Consider the following 20,074-nt stretch of genomic DNA (forward strand, 5'->3'; position numbering starts at 1 on the left):
GTCTCAGCAAGTATGCCCCGTACTAAGTGCGACCCGACTCGCCAATCGCACGCTGAATTGGGGAATAATCATCTTCAATTATAAATCCGCGCTCCTATTGGCTGAATCCCACCAATCCACGTCACCGCACACCTTTCGTGGCAAAGAGTACCCTTTGTGCCAAAATCGGAGGTCAAGCGTTGTGCGATCCATCACGTCCACGTGCACTCTTGAATCCGCGGCATCCTGCACAGCCCCGTCCCTCCTTCGCCAAGATGCTCGCCCGCTCGTTCCTTTCCGGCCGCCGCGCGCTGCTGCGCAGCGCCCGCTCTCTCCACATCGCCAAGGACATGACGGAGCTCATCGGCAACACGCCGCTGGTGTACCTGAACCGCGTGACAGAGGGATGCCACGCCAAGATCGCCGTCAAGTGCGAGTTCATGGAGCCGTGCGCGTCTGTCAAGGACCGCATCGGCCTGAGCATGATCCTGGACGCTGAGCAGAGCGGCATCCTCACCAAGGATCACCACATCATCGAGCCCACCAGTGGTAACACGGGCATTGGCCTGGCCTTCGCCGCCGCCGTGCGCGGTTACAAGCTGACGCTCGTGATGCCTGACACCATGTCCATGGAGCGCCGTATCCTGCTCAAGTCATTCGGCTGTGGCGTGGTGCTCACCCCCGGCGCCAAGGGCATGACCGGTGCAGTAGCAAAGGCCGAGGACATGGTCAAGAAGGAGGCCGGCAAGGCCCTGACCCTCGGCCAGTTCGACAACCCGGCCAACCCCAAGATCCACTTCGAGACCACGGGCCCCGAGGTGTGGAAGGACACGGACGGCCTGGTCGACTTCTTTGTGGCTGGCGTCGGCACAGGTGGTACCCTCACGGGCACAGCCCGCTACTTGAAGCCCAAGAAGCCCAGCGTCAAGATCGTGGCCGTCGAGCCGGAGGAGAGCCCGGTGCTGTCGGGCGGCAATCCCGCGCCCCACAAGATCCAGGGTATCGGCGCCGGTTTCGTCCCCAGGGTGCTCGAGCGCGACCTGATCGACGAGGTCATCACGGCCAGCAGCCCGGACTCCTTCGCCATGTCCAAGCGCCTGGCGTTGGAGGAGGGCATCCTGGTCGGCCCGTCATCAGGCGCCGCTGTGGTGGCCAGCATCGAGCTTGCCAAGCGCCCTGAGAACAAGGACAAGCTCATTGTTGCGATCCTACCCAGCTTTGGTGAGCGCTACCTGTCATCGGCTCTGTTCGAGAAGGAGCGCGAATTCGCCGCCAACCTGCAGACGTCGGAGCTGCCGTAAGCTGTGTGGGACAAGTATTTCAGGTGCGTCGTGCTCTTTAACGTAAGTAGTTATCGATCTGCTGTAGATCTGCCTCAGGTGACCAATATATTCCACCCGCCGTGCGTCTTGGGACATCTGACGAGCTGACACACCGCCAACGTTTTGTTGGGTATCGACTTGTATCCCACGTTCTGGTGCGACCACGTAGTGGTGGTCCCTACTACCGAGCATTAAAAATAATAGTGTCTCACTCACTGCTTCATCTCGTCGGCCAAGTAGTTGGCCCGGGCGCGGCCCCGCTCGGCCTGGAACTTGCGCAGCTGCCGCAAGTAGTGAAACTGGCGTAGCATGGCGTTGGCCTCTGCGTAGTCGCTGCGCACCGCGCGGACCCGTGGCGTTGCCATGTCCGTATCCATGGCGGAGGCCTCGCCTGCCCACCGCACCCCATGAGCGCCTAGATAATCAGGTTTGTCAAAATGGCTAAATCGGGGTGCAAATCGGAGCCACGCACCGTCGTAGTTGTAGGCCACGCGCAGCCGCTTCATGTCGTTCTCGATAGCCTCACCGCCCTCCGAACTGCTGTCGTGTGGGTCTGTGGACGTGGACGCGTCGCTCTCGTACAGGTTAGGCCGCGGCGCCTCACCCAACTCGCGCTTCCGGCTCATGGCAGACTCGATTCTTCTTGTTGATTTTGTATATTTGTTTATTTGGAGCGACCAAAAAGTCCCGTTTTGGTCCACTTCAACGTAGTTTTGTGTGCCGCGTTCTTTGAGCGACCTTTACGATTGTCAGGAGTGTCTTGGTATTAATACTTGTCTGTTTGACTGCTGCTGCTGCTGCATATTGTGTGGTCTTTTCTAGGACGTGCGCTGGCTGTTTGGTACAGTGTTCAGCTAGAAAAACATTGAAAAATCACTGAGTACCAGGGCAAATACACCTGCTATCAGGTGCATCGAGAACTCTCTTGATGCATGCTTCCAAACTCAAGGCGTATGTATTGCTGTAGAATGTCGACGTTAGTCACTATGCTATTGAATACGTAAGAAAAGTGTGTGTATCTCTTGCATGCAAACTGATTGGGATCCAACTTATCGCTATGGGGCAAGGGAACATCGTCCCTGGAGTGTAGTCCGTGCGACCGACAAATACAGCTCGAATCATTGCACAACCAGTACACAGCAACTATATCCATCCCGCTGCAGCCACCGTGGAAACGTTTGAATATGCATATTTAGCTTGGGGTTCATTATCTTGATGTCGACAACAACAATAATCGCCCCCACTTCATCTAAGAACGAGGTTTTGTGAAACGGGTCGTATTTTCACACAATTCGCCGTTCCTTGTCAAAAATAATGCCGCACCAGCGCGGGAATTCTCGTCGATATACGTTGGGCAGCAAACGATGCGGTTTGAATGCATTTGAGTGAATATGTGGTCTGCTGTGTCGAGGCATTGATCCCTTCGCTGACGGTCGGACATCTGCATATAGACTGAATCGATTACGGCCACATGCGTAGGCTGTCGCCACATGGGATTCTCTGCTTTGTTGGCAGCGCGGAGGGAGGCCACATATACGCACGAAACGTTCAGCCATTGTTCCCCTCCATATCCTACTAGCTCCTTGAACGTAATATCGTGTCCACCAGCACTGAAAACGCTGTCGACATGTATGGGATTGTGTGAGGGATTCGTCGACGTTCTTCGGCTTCACGATCATCATCAATTGCAATCCCCTCCACGAATTTCATGCCTTTCCGATCATTCTGTATACTTCGTGCCACGATTTTATTTTCTCTACATCCACGAGACTAAACGTTCCAACACTCAATATGGAAACAACAATTTTGCAAGAAGTCAGCGTTGGCCACCGATTAACTGTCCTCGAACCTTCATATTTACGGCTATATCTATACATTTAAGCACCAAAGGTTCTACCAAGTTGTTAGTTGACACAGTCGATATATGTTGGTGAAGATCCCACCAACATCACCAACACAATTAGTATCTAATGCAACTGCACCCCTGGCAGTACGAAGTGGACGTTGGTCTCCACAACACGAGCAGGATCGCTTTTGATCACGAACGCTTTTGGTTGCGTGAAAACCGATGCATCAAACATGCGTCGAATGCCGCCCAAAACGTCTCCAACTACAGCAATTGGGATCTGTTTTGTCTCCTCAACTTCGTCAAAACTTTCCAACGTAACATGGCAAACATTATTGACGACAGTATCCAAGAGCGACATTGTATCTTCAATCTCCTTTTCTCCATCTTCGCCTTCTTGAAGCTTTCTTTTTGCTTCGGTCTGGCTGAATGACGGCTAGCTGGCTTCGAATCCACAAAATTCTTTATTTCTGTCGTTGACACCTTTGATGGATCTTCTTGATTTTCGACTATGTGGTCGCTCGTTTTGTACGATGTGCAGATATCATTTTCGACTTCTACTTGGCTAATCCTGGCTCGGGTTCTTGCTCGACTGTTGACACTTGAGCTGAGCTGATGTCTAAGCTGGTGGCTTCGTTGCAATTAGCATTGGTGATCTTGTTACCGTTTTGTTCTGCGTTGGTGTCAGGTTCACCAGCATCAGCAACTATTTCAACGACCATACTGTTGTTTTGCGCCGTGATATATGTCGCTGGCGCCATCCCAGGAGATCGTTGTTGTCACGGACCGTGCGTTCAAGCGTCTGCAGGTAACCTTGTCATCTCGCGAAGCCCCACTTCCCTTTGTCCGCAACACCTTCCGCAATACACCGACAAACAGCAAACACAGCCTGGTGTTTATCGTTGTGAGATGAGACACGTCTCGCGCCGTCGTAGTCTACTTCATTCACCAGCAAACCCTGAGTTTCTTCTGCATCAGACACTCTATTCTCTTCATCACTGCATGCATCCTCAATATACCACCTCTCCGGGACCACATCGAACGGAATAACAGACCGTAAAACTGCTTCCTCCTAACGTCTCAGGAACGTAATATGTCTACACGGGAGTAGAAAGATTTGATTGAACACATTGGATTCCAAGCTCATTTGCAAGGCACGCACGAAGTCAGCAATACATTTGTCAGTCAAGCTAACTGATCGCTTGTCTTACTGCGTATCGACTCGACGATGTTTTCTTGTCAGCGTAAAGGTCGACAGCGATGCATCATTCGATTCTACCGTTTAATCATCTGTACCGTTCGAAAGACGTCTCCAGGTCAACCCACGATGCAAATATGCCACTGAAAGCAGGGATGGTCACTGCGAATGCATTGCTGGTAGCATCCAGAGTCTTTCCTTGCGTATCGGTGCCTGAATCACCACCGGCAAGATCTTCAGCATTTGTGCACGCAGTCCAAGTCGTTTTTGCCTCTGACATAGCTCTTCGGCCTGCAGGACTCTCTGCTGAAGTTGCTACTGGACTTGCTACTGGATTTGCTCCCATGACGTGACGGGAAGGTGCATCGTCAGGGGCGGTCGCGAGAGAGGGGGGGGGCAGTTAGATATTTGATTTTGGTGGTCCCCATATAATTTGTCTGGGCCACCTCAAGAATTTCGCTCTACAGTAGATCCGCCCCTGGATGAATGCGTGACTAAGAACTAGACCGGGCGGCACGTAACGTGCCACGTTGGCTTTGACGCGTTGATTGTGGGAGTTGTGGTCCTCGTCGTTCGTCGTTTCAAATGCATCAAGTATATATGTCGACGTAGAGCGGATAAGTTGATCTGTCAGAATTTACTGAAGCAAGTTAGTCTATGCAATTGTGATCGCATCTGCTCAAAACTGATCCTTACTAGACTATTACGAGTACCCACTTCACATATAAAGAGCGGTCGGCAATCGTGCTTCACTCAAGCAATGTCCAGCTACAGGTACAGCTCTTGTTGCCTAAAATGGCCAGGACTTCTCGACCTTAGAGTAGAAGTTCCCGTCATTCATCGGTGTGTTGGCACTACCGAAATTCGCTTCGTTGAGGGCTCTGCGAGCGTTGTCCGTCATTTGGCCCCACATGATGAGGTCTTGGAAGATACCACCATCTCCAGTGGTGTCCAGGTCGTGGTTGATCGGCCAACTGTGTTTGTAGCGAACCTTGAGGCTGGTACCGTCAATGACCCACGGCGGACACGGGTTATACTTCTTGTAGCCGTCATGGGACGACACCGAGCAGCCCAGGATCTTCGGCTCCGGCACGTCCGGGTTGTCAATAAACACGACGGCGTGCTCCCAGTCGTGGCGGTGTCCCATTCCAGGGGATGGTGAGTCCTTGGGGAAGTACCAGGAGTACATGATGGCCCACACCTGGTTGTGCCAGGTTGAGCGCCCGTAGACTTGCGAGCCATGACCAGAGCCTGCGCAATTGCCTCTGGACTTTCCGCTCGTCTTGAGACCACCACCAACCTCACCGAATTCGTTCACGGCGGGGTACGGATTACATCCCGTCCTGATCTGGATCTGAGGCTTGAACTTGACACCAGCCTTGTCGGAGATCGTGACGGGCTCAGGCTGAGGGAATGGCTTCACTTCGTCGTGACCGATCCATTTCAGCTCAAATGGGACTGGGGGCGGAGTCGGCGCTGGCGTGGGTGCTGGCGTTGGCGGCAACGTCAGTTCGGGCGACGGGGTTGGTGTCGCGCGTGGGTCCGGCCTCGTCGTGTGTGGCACAAGCGGAACGGTAGGCTGTTGGTTCTGAGAGCCCGAGGAGGAACCCGAGGAAGTTTGCTCAACCGATGGCGCCCTCGTGAACTTCTTCAGAGACGAGTAGTCGATGTATTTCACAGCAGGTTTGGTCGTTTCTTGGTCTTGCACGGTTCCTTGCAAGGTTTCTTGGTCTTGCACGGTTTCTTGGTCTTGCACAGTTTTTTGGCCTTGCACGGTGGCAATGGCGACCAACGCGGCGCATATGACGACGTAGGCCCTCATGGCTGGAATGGGAGGCTGTGTCCGGATGGACAAATTGCGAAATGGCCAGTTTCCTCGAAAGTAAAAATCGGAACCAACGCTCGCCCTAACTGGAAAGTGCGGCACCACGCGCTGTTCGAGCAGAAGGCAAGCCAGTAATGATGACGCTACATTTGTTGTCGCATTCCCTGTGCACATCCGGAGTTGTTATCATCATGCACATGATAGTATCATGTGATCAATGCAGTGTGGCTTAAAGCCCCTCGCTGCGGCTTTATTATCACGTGCGATTTGCAAAATAAAGCCCTGTGGCTATACATCCGTATACATGCATTTCGGATGTTCTTGTACGATGAAGTGTATATCTAGACGTCCATCTGACTCAAATTATGAGGAAGTTGTCCGGATATGAGGACGATTGGAGCCGTGGCTTATTGAATAAGGTCCCAATTAAGCCCTTTTAGCCGCGCGGCTTAATTGACCAATAAAGCCTTAACCCCCGAATAAAGCCGCGGCTTTAAGCCACACTGATTCAGCGGCGTGGAAGTGGTAAACTACCTTGTCGTACGAAGGCACCATATTCGATGCGGTGCGAGTATCGAGGTGCCCCTGTCGATTGATACCACATTTGGAGTATGTTGCAAGATTAACCGCCTAGCGCGCATAGTTTCGACGACAAAGAACTTTTGCATCGAGTCATTTTGACGCCATTAACAACACTGAGTCAAAGCGCTACTTTGTCTGTAGGAATAGGTTTTGTGTACATGTACAACGTCAGTTCTGCCGACGTGATGACACTCGGCTGTGCATGATTCATGCATCTGCTTTGCAAGCACACAGAAAGCAAACAGAAATGGATTTCAGTGTTGCTGGGCACACCGCTGTTGGGTGTAGTGTTGAATTGGGAAAACCTCTCCAGAATGAGATGTACATGACTTTAACAATAACCTTTGTAACGAAAGTCGACAATATGCAAGTACCTTTCATTTGCTACAAGATGAACAACACTCTCATTGGAATGTTTTTGGCAAGAACTTTCAGATAATATCCGATTAAAAAACTGAGCCACACCAGCCCCAAACGTTCCCGAGTATATGTGCTGTGTACATGTATTGCATAATAATATAAAAATATAAATACGTGTACTTAACAACCTGCACGCTTACATCGTAGGAAAAGATTATACATGTAGCTCCATTATTAATATTATGTACGCGTCAAATACACACGTTGGGTATTAATCAAATAATATAAAAAAACACATATAAATCTGCCATATTGCATTAGCCATCCAAACAATATTATATGCTGCTACTGCTCTTCGACTTGAAGTTCGAGAGTTCCGTGCCACAGGAACGCCACGTTCATTTCGCATTCGCACGGAGCTCTGGATGCAAATAGGTACATGTACTCTTCGAGAAAAACGCATGGTTTTGATCAAGATCGAAAACGTGCTCGGGAAGCCCAAAACCAGGCGAAGTATAAGCTGTGCAGAAAATCTTACCTGGCAACGTAAGCTTAGTAACCTGCAACATGATGCATGGACTAAGCTGATCAAAATTTGCGTCGTTGATAAGGTAAATGTTCCCATGGAGAAGGTAACACACTGTATCACACAGTGCTACACACGCAAATTGCGAGTCGCAATCAGCTGAAACATCAAACACGTGTCTAGTACGTACGGCAGTGATCCGCCATGAGATGAATTGCTCGGATCGAAAAGCTCTGTGTTTGGGTTCCCCCGTGGCATCCTCGCTTGGAGTTTCATTCGCAGCTGCTCAACAAACCACAGTATAGTGTATTAATAGTTAGCAGGGTTGGTCACGTTTAGCTGGCTATTGACTGTAAAAAGAAGGCAAAGATTGCTCCCCCCTCAACCTTTCTGGCAAACTTTTGAGTGCAAAACCTCACTATCCATGACAGTCGTGTGTCGGGTCACTTTTCAATTATCTTATGGTTGTATGGTATCGCTACTGGGCTTGACGAATTTCGGTCACTTTCGTAACTATTGAATACTGAACACCAAAAAAGATTTGGCACAACACTTTAAGACAGCCATGGTCATAGAGATATCTTCCGGCAAGGTGAGCTGCGGTAGCTATTCTACAGGTAGTGCTGTAGGCATATTCCGCTTCTTTACCGGGCCCCATACTGTAACGGGCCAGGTGAGTGCCCGTCACTAGCTTACACGTAGCGGTGAGGAAGCGTCCACTACGCTCAGGTATAAGGAGACCAAGTATTTAGTCTGGGGTAAAACCAACTCGGTTTTATTATTGGGATGGCCCTCGGATCCATGTGAACCACTCAAATGCAGGTCGACACCTGATTGGTCGAAATAGGTCTGGATCCCCACTTTCAACCAATCATACGAGGGAAACGAGGCACACGCTGCCTTTGTACCTACTTTGTAGATCTACCTATGTAGATCTACCTAAAAATGTAAATGGGAGGGGCCCATTACGCATACTTTCCTACCGTTTCCTTCGCTTTCTCCGCCTTAACTTTTGCGTTCTTTTTCGCACGCCACGCCCTTGCCTCAGCTTGGTCTCCCTTTTGCTTCCCCTTCTCCAACTTCTCCAACTTCTCAGCTTGTTTTGCTGCAGCGCGCTCTGCCTTCTGTCTATCCGCGTCAGCTATTGCAGCCGCTTTAGCCCCAGCAGCATGCAACATATCGTAGTCAAGTAAGCCACCATCGACATATCTGTTGTCAATCCAGTAGCCACGCTTTCGCTTTTGCGGGAGTGGTGCCGCAGTAAAACTTGACAGCAGATTAAAAACATTGAGAGCGTCAACGTTCAGGTCGAGCTCTCGCAGTACACGCTTTTGACGATCTGAAACCTCGAGCAACCTAGGAGGTGGGATTTTCTGTCCCACGACGACAGTGACGTGCGGGAGTGTATCGCGCTGTACAACGGGCTTGCAACTAAAAATCCCCTTCAGCATTACATCCAGCGACAACAGGAAAATGCCATTCTTCTCAAACCCCTTCTTGGCGTTGTTTTCACAGTATGCTTTAATCAATGGATCACACGCGATGCCAGCTACGTTGTTTTCCATCGACAGCCGTTGATCGTTCCATGAAGTGCGCGGTAGTGGACTATCTCCTCAACATCTCGGTCACCACCTTCCGATAGATGCACGAACTGCGGACCACGCTTGTCATCCAGCGGTTCGAGCCCGCGGGTACGCAGACGAAGTGGCTCACGGGATACTTGGTACGTTCGGGCCGCTTTTCTTACGGGATGCCGTTGTGCACCGCAGCAACGACATCTATCCAGGTCGCCAGGGGGACCTGCTTAATCAGTGAGCTTTTCGAATCTGTTGTGTTGGATGTTCTGGTCGGAAGAAGGCATGCGATGGCTCAAACGAAAGAGCGGTCGTCTGTCTTTCATTTTGCTCTGCTCAATTGAGCCCTAAACCGGTATTTGTGTCTCTAGACGCAGTCCATATACAGGGACCATTTTTCCTTATTGACTTGCATTTGTATGTGGGGTGGGTGACCCGATATATGTCCCGACCCGAAATACGTCTGCCATGGATACCTAGTTAGCGCGCTAACGCAATCGCCATTCCGCCAGGGAGAGGCAAGGCGTCCACCTGATGTCTGAGTTAAAAGGCCAACCCGATCGCATGAGGCAACGGTTTCCTGCTTCTTCCCCATGCGCAACGTCGTCTATGTGGTCGAAGAATGGTTCAACTAACCCTTTCGCGGCAAAAGGGCACAAAATTCGCCCTTTAAGGGGTTTTGCAAAACACGGTGTGAAACCAGCCCCCCCAAGGGGCGCATTTTGTGCCCTTTTAGCCTTTTAGCTTGTCAATGCTACCGGGTTTTATTTCTACCAATCAGAACTGAGGGTGCAGGCGCATGCGTGGAAATGGCCGTAAATTATCGTGCCACGTCATCGGAATCACCTTGATTTACGGCCATAAATTGGGATTCATTATCTTTTCTTTTATCTTACCAAACCAGCCCTCGCTCCCAGCCACTCAGTGCCATTCGTTATGGTACATACAAACATCTATATATTTGCACAAGTCAACAACGAGGGCATAGTAATTTCAAGACATTCACACCTCTTCCTACCTGCCCCATGGACACCAGCTTCCTTGACTGGGAGGACAAACAGCTAGTTCAGATACCGCTGGAGTTCAAGAACGAAGGAATACGAGTGGCATGGGCGTACGTGGAGCGGTGTATGAGATCTAAGCGGACAGCCAGTCAACTCCGGTTGCGGCTTATCACTCTGAAGTGCACGTACGGCAAGGAAATCAGGAACTTCCCGCGCTCTTTCTTAGTGGTTTTGCGCCAGGACAACGTTTACTTTCGTCGGGAAGACGCCCACCTCACACGACGACTCGGCACTCGCAACCATCTCCGGTAGCAAGGGCATCATCGGTGGCGCAGCCACGTCGGCGACATTCGACCCCACCATAGGCAAAGGATCCAACCGGTTCAGTGGGGGAGAAGCCGGCGAATGCAGTAGTGGGGACACTGACCGGTGGAGCAACAGTGAAGCCTGCTGGAGCGCCATCGAGGAAGACGGCAGGTGCAGCAGAGATGGAGCCCACTCGAGAAACAGTGAGGAGAGCAGCAGATTCAGCAGCCAAGGAACCCACTCGAGCAGCGGTGAGGGAGACAGCGGCGGCAGCAGCTGAGGAACCCAGGTGGGGCAGACAGCGGTTGTGAAGATGGTCGGTGCAGCGGTCAAGATAGCGGCTGGTGATGAGGCGGAAGTGACAGATGCACTGGTGAAATCGCATGAGAATGCGGCAGCGCTCCAATTGCCTGATGCTATACGCGTGCTCCCGTCCATCTTCAACAAGGTCACCGCTAATGATATTCGCCAGCAGTCTGGGCGAACTCATGGTAATGCGGGCGAGCTACTTCCGGTGGGTGTCGCCGACATGCTTGCAGCGATGGAGCCACTACATGCGTGGGATGTGTTCCTTGACATCGGCGCAGGAATAGGCAATGTGCTGGCTCAAGCTGCGCTGACGACAACGGTCAGGAGGTGCATTGGCGTCGAGGTTCGTGCTGAGCTATGCTCACTCGCTACACAGCAAATTCAGCAACATACCGACACATATCCGCAGCTTCGAAAGGTGGTGATGAAGGCTGCGGATGTGCGGGACGTACTGCTGTCAACTCAGCCTTCAACGTCAGAAGCTACGGTTATCTTCGCAAACTACTTTCTGTTTGAAGAACCCGCTAAACTTGTTGTAGCTCGCGAGCTAAGCGCAATGCCGGAAGCACGAGTCGTTGCTTCGACTTTGCTCTTTTGTCCGAGGCACAGATCGAGGTGCCCGGAGTCATTTTGGGCTCGCTGGAAGCTCACACGAGAACTGAAGGTACAATGCAGTTGAAAGTCAGCTTTAACGCCTCTATACATTTACTTGCGGAGTTGAATACAGTCGTGCACTTCTTTGAGCAAGTGCATTCGCTCGATGTCGTCACGCGCACGGCCTTGAGCAGCAGCGCGTCGCTGATCTCGGCAAACTCGAGCGCCCTCTTCCACTGGCTCGGGGCGTTTTCCTCCACCAGCGACACCTTCTCGAACAAGAGCGAACCACGCGTCACGAGCAGCTCCGCCTTCTTGTCCCCCTGGGTGCTGATCTCGGCCAGCAGCACGCCGGCGCTCTGCTCCGCGGCGACCGTGGGCGGCAGCGGCTTGAAGGCCACCGTCAGCTCGGCCACGTTGCTGACCTGCTCGTACTTGTGCGACCAGACGAACGTGGCTCTGACCGGCGCGCAAGAGTGCGTCGCCACGGCTGGGCAGACTGAAGGTGAGGGCAGGGGCGTCGTGCTCCGTGAGCTCCAGGTCGTACATGTTAACGAACCGAACCCCCGCCGTCGCAGCGAACAGGAACCGGGACGCCTCTAGTTCTCCTTCCACGGCGGCGAAGCGCAGCTCCGTGATGGCCGACGACAGACCCGACGCGAGCTTGCGGCTCTTTTTGCCGAACGACAGGCAGCGCCGAGCCGCCGGCCGCCAGCACTGCGCCGTCCGAAGACACTCACAGCGCCGACGCGCCGCCCGAGCGCACGCGGAACTTGCGCTGCGTCTGGCCGCTGCTCACGATCCACTCCAGCACGTGCTTGTCGGTCGAGCTGGCGTAGAGAAGCGAGTCTTGTGGGTTGAAGGCCAGCGCTTGCACGGCGTGGCTGGTCTCGTTCTGCAACGTGTGCTTCGCCTCGCCCGTGGCCAGGTCCCACATCATGATACTACCATTGCTAGTACCCAGAGCCAATAGTCCCAGGTCGCTGTCGCGCTTCTTGCTCTTGGAGGCAGGCTGAGACCAGGTCAGACACGTGTACCGGTAGCTGAGGTGGTCGAGCTTCTTGAGCTCCTGCTGCAGGGCGCTCGTGGCCACGTTCCAGAGCTTGAGGCGACCGTCCAAGACCGTAGTAGCACTGTCCAGCGACAGCTTTGATCGGCTGTTGCTCGGAGTCCAGTGGCCGCTCGATACATTTAGTGCATATATCTGAATATTTGTAAGGACAAACTCATCCATGACTACCGCATCGTTGAAGTCTCGCTCGGGCATTGTAGCGGGGCTACACAGTCGGTTCACCTCCTACCTTAGTGCAACATGCACTAATGGATACATTCAGGTTGACCACTTTCAATACAGTTCTCATTTGGCACCAAAGCTATCGTTCGGTTCCTTTATCTAGGTTTAAGTATACTTGCGGAAACAAGTATACTGAACTTAAGTTAAATGCACCTACGTTTCCTCATACACGTGCGCACACGTGTAAGCTTAAGTAGTGGGTCTAAGCAGACGCATTACAGGCATAGCTACAGCACAATTTCGCGGACGACTGCAGGTTTTGCGGTCCATTCAGGAGCAGGCTGGGAAGGTTCGCTTAGTCGCAGCCGCTTTTAGTTGAGCGAGCAATGAGCCCCGGCGGATGCTCCCTTTTAGGTTCTTGGGCAAATAAAAACTTGTGGAACTTATCCCAGCAAGTCCGTGATTGCTGTGGGCACATCCAGGTCGTTGGCAACGTTTCGTTCGCTTCGCGGCAGAGACAAACACCATGCGTGAGGCAGTATGTTGTCACCTCCGTAGGGTAGCGATATTCCCATCGACAAACTATGCACCTGCGCCGTTTCCTGCTCTTCTTATCATGAATTTGCTTCGAAGCAACGGCAGTGCACCACCGGAGAGGACTGTCGGCGCTAGGGGTTGACCGTCGAGTTGGTGTAACGGAAATTTCATCGCCACCCACGCCCAAACTTCCGTCTACCAGCCGTGCTCCGTAGATCATACGACCCTCGCTCGGAACTTCGGCCCACTTGCCGTTCATCAGCTCGCTGGTCAATTCCGTCACAACTGCCGGTGCGGATCGCGCGCGGTTGGGTCGGGTCTCGCCAGTCGGCGCGTCAAGTACGCGTTCGACCGTGTAACGTCAATCATGGCCAGTGCAAGTTTCTTGTGTCATCTTTGTAAGAGTGGCCGTCAGCGATAGAAAATCTGCCTCGAATATGATCTAGTCGATCGACGCCTTGCATGTTTTGGTTGTACTCGCCAACGCATGTTGGAGCTGAGAATTCACCAACCGAATCGCTTACCATCCGGGATACCGGCGTAATAGTAGAAGGATCAGCATTGGACACCATATTGACAACATCCCCATCGCACCATGAGGCAGCAATCATGCTGTAGTCATAGGAGACCGCCTGGCGGAGATCACCGCGGGTACATTTCTTCTCATCGAGGATGGTATGTCGAGGAAAGTGTTTGCTGTTCGACTTGACCGTAACCCGACCATACAGGCCTTTGGGTTCAAGAGCTTGCAGTAGTCGAACCGACGCGTAGTAATTGTCCATGTTCACGATCCGTTTCGTACCGAACGCGACCGACACGCGACGCCGGCTTCACCTAGAGCCACATTTCGCCCAACGTCGATGTAGAGGCCGCCGGTGACTTTTAGCAGGTTCAACAGAGGTCTGATACGAGCAGCAGCGTCGATATCCAGCGTGGTAGGCACAACATTGAAACTCAAGCAGCGCCGCAGCAGTTTGTATCGGTTGAGGGACATCACACTGTCGAGCGAGATCGAGCTCCCGCCAAAAATCAAGTCTTCAGGTTGCTGGCCCCAGTAGTTTGCGTATTCTCCTTTGTCGTTCAAAGCCATGTAGAACATGATACCGAAGACAGCCATTCGTTCGTCGAGTGTGAACGCCCTTGAGATCTGGATACCATAGGTAGCTGCGTACAGGTTGGTCTCGTACAGGACTTGGCGCCAGAAATACACCGGCAAGTAGGCGAAGAAGCTTGAGGATGTCGAAAGTTCGAAAATGTGCTTGTAGGCCGGACGGAGTGTAGTCATCGTTGAGCCACCAGCGCGCTCGAAAAGGTCGATAGGCGCCTCAATATCTCCCATGGGTTCGAAGCGTAAGCTTCGAATGGCTTCCACTTCCTCTACACAGGTCGGAAGCAAAACCCCAGCATCGTATTCTTCGTAGTGGTCGGCCACCTCCAGATTGCCATCGTCATTCACGGCGATATCATCATCCACATCACCCCTCACAAGTTCTTGCCAATCTGGGTTGTCCGTTGACCGGGTAAGTGCTTCGTAATTGATGGTGCCACGCGGAACACTGCCAACACTGATATGCTCCATCACGTTCTGGAACTGGCTATCAAGCCACCGGATCTCAAAGAGACAAGCGAACTTGCCTCGCATGGGTCGTCGGCAAACACGGCCCACGATGAACGCGGTGCCGACTGGACGATATTTGTGGCGAGGTCGATAAAACCTTTATCGCCCAGGGGGGTTCGTATAGCGCGCTCCAGGAATTCCTCCTCCAGGATTGAAGGGGGAAGACTTGTAGGAGTCAACAAGTATCCAAGATCTCATCGCGAAGCGAAACCTTGGGTTCTTGGTGGCGTGGGTACCTTGCGGAATCCCTGTCGGCTCGTTTGTCTTTGACGAAACGGCACTTCACCGAGCTTGCGGCCTTGAAGTTGTGCCGAGTATACGTCCACTTCAGGATGCACTCTCAACGACAGAAGGGCAGAGTGTAGTCTGGATTTCATACCCAGAGTATCGGAAATTGAGGATGCACCTTTACCCAGGATGCACCTCAAACACCAATAGCCAACAAATACAGAGTTATATACAATACAAATAGCCGTCACTTATTCTTATCGACCCTTGGACGGTGGGTCACTCGCTAGGCTCACTCGAGTCTTACAATTCAGACACCTAGTCAGTCTGAACACTCGTATAAAACGCGCACCACTCTCAATTAAGAGAGAAACTATCATACTATAGTCAGTCGATACACACAGCAGTTAAACTATCACTTCGGGGGACAACTGCTAGTCAGTCACCTCAAATAGCAAGGGAATATGAAATGGGCAAACACCAGCACGCTAGCGACCCAACTAGAATATGAAATAGGTAGGGTGCCGGAGCGCCTCTGGTCACCATCTAACTGGACTTGATGTTATGAGGTGGAGATGCCACAGACGACCCGTCCTTAATGGTCGCAGCGCCCCTTGTTGTATCGCGGTCGTAGTCTCGGGTCCTCCGGATTTCCGTCGGCAGGCTTGGCCGAATTCACTTGCGCAGTACGGGGTGAAACAAACTCTGTTGTTGGCTGTAAGCCTTAAACTATCAATTCTTTCTAGATCTCGGCTCTGGGTGATTTATCTTGATTTCACTATGGCTTGGGTCGAATTGTCTTCGCTTCAGTATGGTCTGGGTACATTGTCTTCGTAGCTTCAAAAGTGTCGACTCGACAGTTCTGTTGGGTTCTTTGGCGGTAGTACAATTGCGTTTCACTTGATGACGTACCACTGTCTTCGAATTCAAATAGTCAGTGGTCAACCGTCAAGATTCTGGAGGAAATATAACTTTCACATGTCAGAATCTGACAAACACAGTAGCCCATCTCCACAATACGCACGGACAGGCCAGGCTCCACTGCCCCGCTGCCTGGCTGCGCACAACCGATCAGCGCGATGGGCGTGACGGAATGAGCACGCAGGATGATGGACTTCTGGGCCGGTAGTGGGGTGGTACACATCTAATTGTGTGATGTTCACACCACAATCTTCGGTGAAGCAGCGAAGCAGCCGGAGCAGGGCGGCCGCCGAAGAAGCGCTGCACGGGCGTCCAGCACTCAGCCCAAGACCATGCCGGGCCTCAGCGCGTCGGAGATGGCACCGGAGGAGCTCCGTGCAGGGGAAGTAATCGAGTATTACTCGCGTGCGTTCGTGTGTGGCGACCGCCGAGGGTATCGTCGCGCCGTCGTCACCCTGTTAGAGGGTGCTGCGTGTGCATGTGCGTGTGTGCACCAGGTGTGGGTGCAAGGCGTGTGTGCGTGCGCGTGCCTCTACGCGTGTGCGGGGGGATTTGTGGCGGCGTCAAGTGCTCATGATGAGACGCGCAGGTTGCGTGCGCGTGTGGGAGCGTGTACAAGTGCTCAAGCGGCGTGGACATGCGTGTGGGTGCATAGTAGGAGTTACATATGTAGGAGTAGGGTGTGCGTGACTTTGGTCATGCAGTATGGTGTAGTGGGTTAAGTGCCGGGTCTTTGATTGGGTTCGAGTCCCCACATGGACGTTTTTCTTTTTGCCGACAAGAGAGCGTAGGAGGCAGGCTAGCAGCTAAAACTCACTCAATCAATCTCACTTTTGGTTTTGCAATCTCGGCCCGAAGCCGTCTTCTAAGCTTTCAACTCTCCGCAGCTCGTAGCCCAACTTCCTTTTGGTTATGAGCCCAAGTACCGACACCAAGTTCAAGGTCGAGCCTTTCGACGGCTCGAACTACTCGCTGTGGAGCTACAAGATGAAGATGTACCTGATGTCCAAGGGATTGTGGGAAGCTGTCTCCGGGGAAGCCGGATCGACGGCGAAGGAGCAACAAGCGCACGCGGCGATTGTGCTCAACCTAAACGACTCGCAGTTGATGCACGTGGTGACGTCCACGACTGCGAAGGAGGCGTGGGACACGTTGAAGAAGTTCCACAAGACTCAAGACATGGCGAACCGGCTGTGGCTCAAGGAAAAGTTCTCGGCGTTCAAGTTCACGGCGTCCTCCGTCGGCAAGCACGTGACGGAGTTGGAGAAGCTCGTGATGGAGATGAAGAACGCGGGGTGTGAGCCAACTGAGGAAGACGTCTGCGCGACGATGCTGCGGAGTCTGCCATCGAGCTACGAGGCTCTGGTTCAAGCGTTTCGCATGTCAGTGAGTGAGTTCAAGCTTGCAGACCTGGTGAGCAAGCTGATTGCGGAAGAAGTGCGTCAGAAGGACTCGAACCGCATCGAAGAGGCGACTGCGCTTCTTGCCGGCAAGGGCAATGGGAAGCAGCAGCAGAAGAAGAAGAACGCACGCGGGATGCGCAAGAAGGGGCCCTTCGGGAAGTGTTTCAACTGTGGCAAGCCTGGCCACTATGCGAGGGATTGCCGTTCCGAGGCAAGTCCCGATGAAGATGTCCAAGACCAGTCGAACGTTGCGTTCCACGCGACGGAAGCTTTTGCTAGCGAGTGCTGGGTGATGGACAGCGGTGCTTCGGCACACATGTGCAAGACACGCGACGCGTTTCAAGAGTACTCGGGTGTAAAGACTGCGCGCACCATATCGAGCGCAAAGAGCAGCGCGAGCTTGAAGATTCTCGGGGTTGGAACAGTTGTTCTGCGTGTCTGGACTGGTAGTGCGTGGATAAATGCGCGACTGGAAAACACACTGCACGTTCAAGATTTGAACAAGAACCTGTTCTCTCTCACGGCTGCAACGGCACGCGGCATGACCGTGACTATGGACAGCGAGCAGTGCGTTGTGAAACGCGGCAGCCAAGTGGTGGCGACGGGCAGGAAGCAAGGCAAGCTGATGTTCCTCAACATTGAGGGCGGCGACGAGTGCCATGCGGCTGAAGACAATATGGATTTGTGGCACCGGCGACTCGGCCACGCGTCTTTCGGCACGCTGAATTCCATGATCAAGGACGGGAAACTCAAGGGTGCGCTGGCAGAGCCTGGAACCGTGTGTGGCGTGTGTGCGACTGCGAAGCAGGCACGCAAGCCTTTCAAGTCGACCAAGGAGGGACTCGAAGCCAGGGAGAGCGCACGCAAGGACACCACTGTGTGCTCTGATGTGTTGGGGCCCGTCACTCCTGCATCCAAGTCGGGCTACAAGTACATTGTGAGCTTCATCATGATGAAGAGTCGCTTTGTGACAATCTACCCACTGCACAAGAAGAGCGAAGTGTGTGAGGCGTTCAAGAAGTTTCTCAAGGAGGCAGAAACAAGTGCGGGCATCAAGGTCAAGGTGCTACGCAGTGACAACGGCGGTGAATACTGCAACGCGGGGATGGTGGCTCTGTGCGACGAGAAGACCATCAAGCAAGAGTTCACGGTGCCTTACAACCCGCAACAGAACGGCATGGCAGAGCGGATGAACCGTACGCTGGTCGAAATGACACGCTGCATGCTGGGGGAGAGCGGGATGGACAAGTCGTACTGGTGCGAGGCCATCATGACAGCTGCAGACATTCGGAACGTGTTGCCTAACACGTCAAGCCCACACGCAAGCCCATTCCAGCTGGTTTTCAAGAGGGCGCCACGTCTGGAGCACATGCGCGTTTTTGGGACCGAGTGCTACGCCCATGTGACCAAGCAGAAACGCAAAAAGCTGGACAACTCGGGGATCAAGTGCGTGTTTCTCGGCTACGCCAAGCAACACAAAGCATATCGACTCCTGGACCCCAGCGACGGATCGATCGTGATTTCAAGGAGTGTGACGTTTGCTGAAGCGCCACCGGTCACAATGGCGAAGACGCGCAACCAGGAGGTGATCGACATCATCGACAACGATGAAGAAGAGGAGCGCACCGAAGAACCCAGTGTTGACGACGGTTTCAGCACGCCCCCGACACGCCCACTCCACGAACCCGAGGAGCACAGCGGACCGACCGGATCTGTGCCAACGCGTGGCTCTAGCACGCCAGGGAGAGACGGCGAAGAGGAGTGGATGGTGCGTCCGGCACGCAAAAGGCGTGGAGTCGTGCGCTACCAAGACGAATTTCCCGGGACTCGAAGGGGTGAGTTCAACCTGGACGACTACGAGGCTGAGTTCGATTCCCTCTACTGCTTCCTCACCGAAGACGACGACGGTGAGCGCGCGGTGTCGTACGATGAAGTCATGCGGAGCAAGTACAAGGACGAATGGCTGCGCGCCATGGAAAGCGAAATGAAGTCGCTTGAGGATCACCGCACCTGGAAGTTGGTGGACATGCCGTCAGACAAAAAGGCGATCGGGTGCAAGTGGGTGTTCCGTATCAAGCGTGACCCGAGCGGGAAGATCATCAAGTTCAAGGCTCGTCTCGTGGCGAAGGGCTTCACGCAACGTCCAGGGGTCGACTACACGGAGACTTTCGCTCCTGTAGCACGCAAGGAGTCCATCAACACGGCGGTGGCGATTGCAGCAGAGGAAGACATGGAGGCTGAAAATGTGGATGTGGACACCGCGTTTCTCTACGGCGACGTTGAAGAGGAGCTCTATATGGACCAGCCGGACGGATTTGAAGACCAAGTCAACCCAACCAAGAAGTGCCTGTTGATGCAAGCGCTTTACGGCACGAAGCAAGCGGCACGCCAATGGAACAGCAAGCTGAACAAGCACCTGGAGGGCCAAGGTTTCCATCGGTCAGCGGCGGATCCGTGTGTGTATGTTCGGCGTTCGGACTCGAAGTTCAGCATCATTATCGTCTACGTGGACGACCTCATGATCTTCAGCAGGACGAAAGCGGAGATCGGTGAGATCAAGAAGGCGCTGAAGCGCGAGTTCAGCATCAAGGAGCTCGGTGAGCTGAAGTACTGTCTCGGCATCGAGATCCACCGCAACCGCGACGACAAGACCATCGTCATGAATCAGCGAGCGTATATTCAACGACTCGCGGAGAAGTTCGGCGTGG

At 53.1% G+C, this 20,074-nt stretch overlaps 3 protein-coding genes across 3 annotated transcripts; 1 reads left to right on the plus strand and 2 right to left on the minus strand.

The window, feature by feature from the left end:
* Positions 1 to 254: 254 nt before the first annotated feature.
* KRP23_779 (Cysteine synthase) lies at positions 255 to 1,280 on the plus strand (the record flags this gene model as incomplete). The annotated part of the gene is made up of 1 exon (XM_067892919.1): positions 255 to 1,280. One exon carries the CDS (start codon positions 255 to 257, stop codon positions 1,278 to 1,280), a length of 1,026 nt encoding a protein of 341 aa, XP_067751343.1.
* Positions 1,281 to 1,513: 233 nt separating this feature from the next.
* KRP23_780 (uncharacterized protein) lies at positions 1,514 to 1,927 on the minus strand (the record flags this gene model as incomplete). Its single annotated transcript, XM_067892930.1, has 2 exons — positions 1,514 to 1,716; positions 1,774 to 1,927. The coding sequence occupies 2 exons, from the start codon at positions 1,925 to 1,927 to the stop codon at positions 1,514 to 1,516; spliced, it is 357 nt and encodes a 118-aa protein (XP_067751344.1).
* A 9,551-nt stretch (positions 1,928 to 11,478) lies between these two features.
* KRP23_781 (WD repeat-containing protein 43) lies at positions 11,479 to 12,659 on the minus strand (the record flags this gene model as incomplete). The annotated part of the gene is made up of 4 exons (XM_067892941.1): positions 11,479 to 11,489; positions 11,541 to 11,884; positions 11,973 to 12,142; positions 12,192 to 12,659. The coding sequence occupies 4 exons, from the start codon at positions 12,657 to 12,659 to the stop codon at positions 11,479 to 11,481; spliced, it is 993 nt and encodes a 330-aa protein (XP_067751345.1).
* Positions 12,660 to 20,074: the final 7,415 nt, after the last annotated feature.

The sequence above is a fragment of the Phytophthora ramorum genome (genome assembly GCF_020800215.1).
Source record: "Phytophthora ramorum isolate Pr-102 chromosome Unknown Phyram_PR-102_s0001, whole genome shotgun sequence".
Taxonomy (NCBI): Eukaryota; Oomycota; class Peronosporomycetes; order Peronosporales; family Peronosporaceae; genus Phytophthora; species Phytophthora ramorum.